Source organism: Elephantulus edwardii, unplaced genomic scaffold (assembly GCF_000299155.1).
Source record: "Elephantulus edwardii isolate Elephantulus edwardi_28Jun2011 unplaced genomic scaffold, EleEdw1.0 scaffold00496, whole genome shotgun sequence".
Taxonomy (NCBI): Eukaryota; Metazoa; Chordata; class Mammalia; order Macroscelidea; family Macroscelididae; genus Elephantulus; species Elephantulus edwardii.
Window position 1 is genome coordinate 185877 of NW_006400246.1, and position 7716 is coordinate 193592.

At 46.6% G+C, this 7716-nt stretch overlaps 1 protein-coding gene across 1 annotated transcript; it reads right to left on the minus strand.

The window, feature by feature from the left end:
- Window positions 1–3002: 3002 nt before the first annotated feature.
- Window positions 3003–7011, minus strand: ZNF606 (zinc finger protein 606). The gene is made up of 3 exons (XM_006903026.1): window positions 6894–7011; window positions 6530–6625; window positions 3003–4972 (listed from the first exon to the last, which is right to left on the minus strand). Exons 1-3 carry the CDS (start codon window positions 6925–6927, stop codon window positions 3003–3005), a joined length of 2100 nt encoding a protein of 699 aa, XP_006903088.1. The 5' UTR covers window positions 6928–7011.
- Between the last annotated feature and the right edge of the window lie 705 nt (window positions 7012–7716).

Consider the following 7716-nt stretch of genomic DNA (forward strand, 5'->3'; position numbering starts at 1 on the left):
TAATAAAATATAATTATAGAAAAAAAAATTTCCCCACACAATTTATGGTAGCTGGAGATGATTTCTTTTGAGCCGTCTTCATGCAAAACGTAGACAGGGTCTAAGCCGCCACCCAGAGCCAAGCACTCGCTCCCTCACTGCTGGGGAGGCGGGCCGGATGCGCAGCTGACCTTCTCGTGAGCTTGCTTGGAGAGGAGCTCGCCCACCTGTGCCCACAAAGCGGCTGGCTTCACCCCACTTGAGAGACGTGGCCTTCTGGTTAGTAGCGCAGCTCTGCAGGGACCACACCCCCGGGACATTGTCGTTGAGGTTGTGTACGGCTGAGTCAGAACCAGCTGACAGCTCATCCTCCAGCAGATTTTCAGAGAGTGCTTTTCCCAGGAGGAGGCTGCCCTCTCACCCGAGGAGTGGCTGGCGGGGTGACGCCGTAACTCTGGGTGGGAAGCGTAACGCCTCACCACTAGGCCCCAGAGCTCTCTGAACTAGACAGTAGAAACATTAGCTATGCTTTTCTTCTCCTCCTCGTCCTCCTTCTCCTTTTTGGTTTATCGGACACTTAAAAGGCAAGGTATTGCAAACAACCAATGCTGGCGAGGTTGTGGAGAAACTAGGACCTTTACTCACTGTTACTGGGGGTGTGAAATGGTGCAACCACTGTAGAAGGCAATATGGTGCTTTCTCAAAAGGTTGCAAATAGAGATACCATTTGACCCAGCAATTCCACTACTGGGAATATATCCCAAAGAAACCAGAGCTGCCACCCAAGCAGATACATGCACACCCACCATGTTTGACTGTCCCATCTTTATTCCTTACAGAAGCTGGTGGGTTTGAACCATGTGTCTTTGTGCTGGCAACTCAGCTCCTCACCACTAGGTCCCCAGAGCTCTCAACTATGACTCACTGCACCCCTATCAGCAATAGCTCTGCACTTACCCCACCCTGAGCCCATCTGTCTCTGGCACACGTGACCCCACTGCCAGAGTCCCTGTGTCAATCCACCTCAGCCAGGGCCTGTCTCTCCTGCACTGACCATCGACCCTTCCAAGCATGATGTCCTGCTCCAAGAATGAGTTCCTCCTGGCCACGTGCCCAGAGCGTGAGGAACTTCAGGTAACACAAAACTCCTCTGCAGACAGACAGACAAGTTGTGACTCCACGCAGGGTGGACTGCCCGGGAAGGGAGTCTGACTTCTCCTATGCCCAAGGTGAAAATCCTACTGCCAAGCACCTAGATGAACAGTCTGTATTCTACGATTTGACCAACACACTGGACACCTCTACAAGAAGGACCTTGATCTTCGGTTATAACCCCACTTCAGGGAAAGCCAGAAACCCCCTGTGAACGGAACATCGGGGCTCCCACATCTGTGACTTCTAGCCCCTGAGAGCACTCCCAGCCCTTGTGAATTCTCCCAATCTTTGCACTTGGAGAAGAGAAAGAAGTAACAGTATACGCCGAATTCAAGAGAGGTTTTTGAGAAATGAAGCTCCTTACTGTGAGGAAATACCTAGCTCCTTACACGCCCCTGCCCTTGGATGTCAGCTATGGTCTCTTCAGGGTATATTCCCAGTAGATGCCCCTGCCCTTGATTCCACACAGGGCACACTAAACCTATCGGGGCCACTCCCGAGGCCACCCAAACCCTTGATGTGGCCCCAAGTCCCCCCACATGATCCTCAAAGCTGTGGATGTCAATTTCTAGAAAACCAGGTACCAGAAAATGCAGCAATTCGGTATGTTTGAGTCAGTGCTTTTCAAATTCCCAAGTGAGATTACTTATGTGTTATCAAATCCTTCAGAAAAAGGAGCCAGGTAACTTTATCTCTCCTTGTTTAGGGTTTATTAATTTTTATTATCAAATCTCCACTATGAAAACAATAAACAAAAAGGGAAAATTAACAGGGAGTGGAGAGAACCACTAAAAAGACAGTGTAACATGGTGATTAAGTTACGAAATTTAGAACCAAACTGGGTTCCACAGCTCACTACCTGTGTGTCCGTGGTGGGGTCCTACCGCTCTGCTTTAGTCTCCTTGTAGAATCAGAACAACAGTATCTCTCTCACAGAGTCAAACGGATTCAATGCGTTCATATCTGTGAAGCATTTAAAACAATGCCGAGCGCCTGGTAAGTGCAATTTATGTTTGTAAAATGAAAACCCTTATAATTCACTGGGTTAATTTCTCTATGGGACTTGCCAGTCCTGACTCTTGGATGCTGTTGAGATCTGTTAGAGTAAAAATGTACCCGATTGTGTCCTTTTAATCTTTCACATGATGTATACTGACGCAACACCAACAATTCCAATTTACAGCGACTGCCTGAAACAAGTGATAATCTGATGGTCCAACAAGCAGGAATGGCCAGTGGACAGGGACATTCACTTTGAGGAAGCCTCACTCTCTCGCTCCTCCTACACCGTCTCCTACACTTGCAACAACGTTTTCACCACTAGCAATCTCATTTACTACTTTTCTAAGGAGATTAATCTTGATCACTAGTAAATATCCATACAGCTATTTTTCTTAAATTAAAATTTAGTATCCTGTTTTCCATTTTTTGAAAGGTACAAACACCTTCTCCTTATAATAGCAAAACCTGTAATTATGTCTAAATTGTTATTGTAAAGTTTTCCATTCAGAGCCCAACTTGATGCAAAACAGTGTTATTTCCTGTAGAAATCTTTTTCCTGACACAAATTTTCCCCTTACAATGCATACTGATCCACAAATAGGTGAGAATAATCTCAATGTTTCATTCTCTATGGTCACATTCCTCAAGTACAGACTGGTGGCGTACAACAAGGGAAAGAGTCTTGAGTTTAATTTAGTAAGAGATGAACAACTCCAGAAACTCTCCCTTACTCTTTCCATAATAAAGGGAAAATCCATAATAAATTCTTACAGAAAAAAATTCCCCTCTTAATTATAGGAGTTTCCTCCCCAGACCAAACGTGTTACCAAAAGTACAGTCAAGGGAAAATTTCCCACCAGTTGAATTCAGAGTTTCTCTTCACTGTGGTTCCGCAGATGCTGAAGGAGAGCCGAGTGGCCACTGAAGGCCTGCCCACATCGGTTGCATATAAAGCGCCTCTCTCCACTATGCATTCTCTGGTGGATAATGAGGGAGGAATTCTTGCAGAAAGCCTTCTCACAGTGACTGCATTTGTAGGGTTTTTCTCCAGTGTGGTTTCTCAGGTGTACAATGAGGGAAGAACTCTCGTTGAATGCCTTCCCACACTCGTTACACCGGTACGGTTTCTCCCCAGTGTGCGTTCTCCGGTGTGCGATCAGGTGAGAACTGCAGTTAAAGGACCTGTCACACTGAGTGCATTTATAGGGCTTCTCGCCAGTGTGAATTCTCCGGTGCGCAACGAGGTGACAGCTCTGGCTGAAGGATTTCCCACATTTACTGCATTCGTAGGGCTTCTCCCCCGTGTGCGTCCTCTGATGCCTGACGAGGTGAGCCATCTGGCTGCAGCACTTGCCACACTTGTTGCACTCATAGGGCTTGATCCCAGAATGGATGATCTCGTGTTTCGTGAGCGCTGAGCGCTCTCTGAAGGCTTTCCCACACTCCTGGCAGTTGTAGGGTTTCTCTCCTGTGTGGGTTCTTTGATGGGCAATCAGGTGGGAGCTCCAGCTGAAGGACTTTCCACACTCAGTACACTTATACGGTTTTGCTCCAGAGTGAGTTCTTTCATGTTTACTAAGAGCAGAGTAATCTCTGAACGCCTTTTCACACTCATCACACTTGAAGGGCTTCTCACCAGTGTGCATCCTCATGTGGGCAATGAGGTGGGAGCTCCAGCTGAAGGACTTCCCACACTCTGAACACTCAAAAGGCTTCTCTCCAGTATGAGTCCTCTGATGGCCAATGAGATGCGAGTTCCAGTTGAAAGACTTCCCACATTCATTACACACGTACGGCTTCTCTCCTGTGTGAATCCTCTTGTGGACAATAAGATGAGAGTTCCAGCTGAAGGCTTTGCCACATTTATTACATTCATAGGGCTTTATGCCACTGTGGCTTCGTTCATGTTTAGTCAGGGCCGAACGGCTTCTGAAAACCTTCCCACACTTATCACATTCATAGGGTTTTTCTCCACCATGAGCTTTCTTATGTTGGATGAGGTATGAGCTCCAGATGAAAGACGTCCCACATTCATTAAATTCATAGGGTTTCTCTGCCGTGTAAGTGCTTGTATGCTGAGTGAGGAAGGAGTCATATCCAAAGACTTTCTCCCATTCATTGTACTTACAAGCTTTCTCTTCAGATCCCATTTTTGGATGTTCCATAATGGATGAGAAGTAAAAGACATTCTCATACTCTTTATAATCATACTGGTTTTCTCCAGTAGGAAGTCTTGAGAGTTCATTAAATGATGGGCTCTGGTTAAAGATTTGATGGCATTCCTTATATTCATAGAGTTTCTCTCCTGTATGAATTCTCTTATGATCACCAAAATGTAGTATTTCATTGAAAGATTTAACAGCATCGGTGAATTTGAAAAGACTTTCCCCAGTCTGTATTCTTGTAGGGAAAACAGGTTGAATGTGGTTGAAAGTCTCACCAAAATCATTATTTTCACAGGCAATTCTGTCTGCATACATTATTGCTGACTTATATCTCCAACTTTCAGCATGTGTACCAGGCTTATGTAAGTGTTCTTTCTGAGAAACTCTCTGAAATGGAACAATGTTTAAGCTCTGGTTGTAGTCTGATCTGAGTTCACAGAATTCAGAGTCTCTTTGGGACAGTATTTGCTTTTGCATGAAGATCATTTGTTTCATAGCTCGATTCTGGTTCATATGAAACATTTCTAATTGATCTTCACATCCCAAGACTTTTACCCTCGATAACCAAGGATTATCCCATATGTACCTTTCCAATTTCATGCTATGGGATTGTCCTTCAAAAACGCTCTGTGTTGAGATCAAAGCTTTCCTTTCAGTACTCCTCATCCACTCTGAAAGACACAAGAATAAAGAATCACAATAAATTGTGAGAACATAAAGAAATACACGGTGAAATATATGCTCCATAATGTCAAGTTGTGACTTTGTTTTCAAATATAAACTTGTAAGTTAGGGAAAGATTGATATGCAGAAGAGAGTAGTGCAGAGGGGGTAAAATAGCCAGAATATATAGTGAGTACAGAAAACTAATAAAATCCAAAGAGGAAGACTGTCTCGTGAAAAGGAGGCCAGAATAACTACATTAAGAGAGAGTCCAAGTAAGCAAAGACAATCCATCAGCCTCAAGAAAAGTATCATGAATGATCCAACCTAAAGTTGCAGTTCTTCTAACCACTACAGAAAAAAAAGGGGGGTGGGAAGCAAGACACAAGAGATAAGCAATGAAAGAGCAGACTGTGAAGATACACAGGGATGTAGTCTGAGGCTCTGAATAAACCTTACAGAATCCACTGACAATTAAACTAGGAATTCTGTGAAATACCTGCCAAATGACAAATGTATATGTATATATAAACTATTTCCATTATTGTTAAGTATCAGTCCTCTAACAATTACTACAAATTCTATGTTTTAAAACAACACAAATTTATTATCTTTACATTCTGGAGGTAGTAACAGGATGCCGGTCTCTGGTGCCCTCCTGCCTTCCTTGGCTGTGACCTCTTCTTCATCTTCAGAGAGGATCAATCTTTTTAATTTCTTTTTAACAGTAAAATGAATGTAAACTACGCTGGCACTGACAATTTTTATCTCTACAATTTTATTTCTCAGTGTCAGAATAATTCTTTTTTTAAAAATTGTATTGGTTTGCTTCCAACATTCATATACATTGCTTCACACTATTCTTCATTCACACTGTTTCCTACAATCATTCTCCTCGTTGTGTTTTATAAAATCAATCCCCAGCTTCTCTCCTCTCCGTTGCCACGTTCCCTTTGTTTCTCTAACCCTCCCACTGCTCTACCTCTATAAGGACCCCTCCAATTACACTGCATAATCCAGGTACTCTTCCCATTTCAAGATCTTCAAATCAATCACCTCTGCAAAGTCCCCTTTCTCAGAGAAGGGGCCAAATTCACAGAGATTCTAGACACTAGGGTGCAGATAGCTTTGAGGGGCACACAGAGAAGGGGGAAAGATCAGCCAGGAACCAAGGAATGCTGGGATCACAGAGACAGGGATTTTGCCACAGAAACAGCCTTTCCCTGACGCTGGCATCTTGAACTCTGACTTGTAGCCACTGGCACTGTGAGAACGTAAACATCCACCCATTATCACCATGGCTGCTGTATTTCTGTTGGATGAAGGTAGTCATCTCAGAGAATGGGGCTGTCAGGAGAGCAGATGGTAAGGAAACAACTGCACCCCCAGAGAAGCTCCCTTATTAAAAAGGTGGACAGCTTTGCTCCACATCACTGACGAGCCAGTACGGGAGGGAAAGGCAGGCTGAGGGTCCCGGCAGCGACCCGCCTGAGAACGCCTCACCCCCAGGTAAGGAGAGTCTGGAGGAAGTTCCTTGCCACATGGGGGTCATGGCCCACTCTCACCTGGACAAGTGCTTCGAGGATATTCTCTCTCCACAGTCCATGGCTCTTCTCCTTGCTCCAACAGGGAGATGACCGCAGGCTTGGCGATCTCGTTCCCTGCACATGCAGACAAACAGGAGACTTGACCAGCGTGGCTCCAGGACCGTCAGAGGAATGCTTCCCTAGCTTATTCCTCTACTGGACCTTCACTGGGGAAGCAGCACAGCCCCTCCCACAGCATGCTTCCTAAGCCTTGGGAAGTTCATCCGTCAGTCCCAGCTCCCAGGCCCTGTAAGCTGTCAGAGACCCTGGAAATGCTGAACCCCAGGGAGCTGAAAGCACTGCATGGGGACAGCCTTGTTGATGGAGGCAACACCTGCCTTACCGACAGAGAGCAAGTGCCTGAAGGTCTCCAGCATCACGTCACGGTACAGGGTCCTCTGAACAAGGTCCAGCTGCCCCCACTCCTCTTGGGAGAAGTCCACAGCCACGTCCTTAAAGGTCACTGGTCCCTGAAAGGACACGTGTTCCTATTCAACCTGGGGCCATGTGGTCTGGTCTGGAGTTTAGCAGGATGGAGGGGGACTGACAGGATGGGAGAGGACCTGGCTCCACTCTGTGTGGGATTCTGATAAATGCAGGTGAGGTTCCTTTAGGAGCCATCTGGATCCCATGTCGGAGATGCCAGCTTAGAGAACGGACCCATTCCCACGGCCACGTTGTTCCCACTCAGCCACTCCACAGGACAGTGCAGAACCATCGCACAGTGTCCGCTGCTGTAAATCTTGACAGACACAGGCCGTCTCATTCACCTCCCACAGAGCGGCTGGAGGGCTGTGGCTGCGAACCCACTGCAGCACCCGGGCACCTAAGAGCCACCGTGAAGAGGCGCGACTCTCCACAGACTCCTGCCCAAGTCCTAACGGCTCCTGCAGGCAGAATCCACTAGGGCAACACGCCTTTCTGCACAGGAAACTCAGTTCATCAAGCACCGGGGTCCCTGGGTGGGAAACACCCTGAAGCAGCTGACTCCCCCCCAGGTCCCTCAGACCTGCGTCAAGGTAACACAACTGCCAGGCTTGGGGAAGCCGCTCTGGGCCTGGCACTCACGGCTAACCCGTTCTCTCACCCCGCGGACACTGAGGGCCTGTGCTTGGCCGCTAACGAGCTGGCATTCAGCCACAGCTCCACGGAGAAAGCAACCTGCC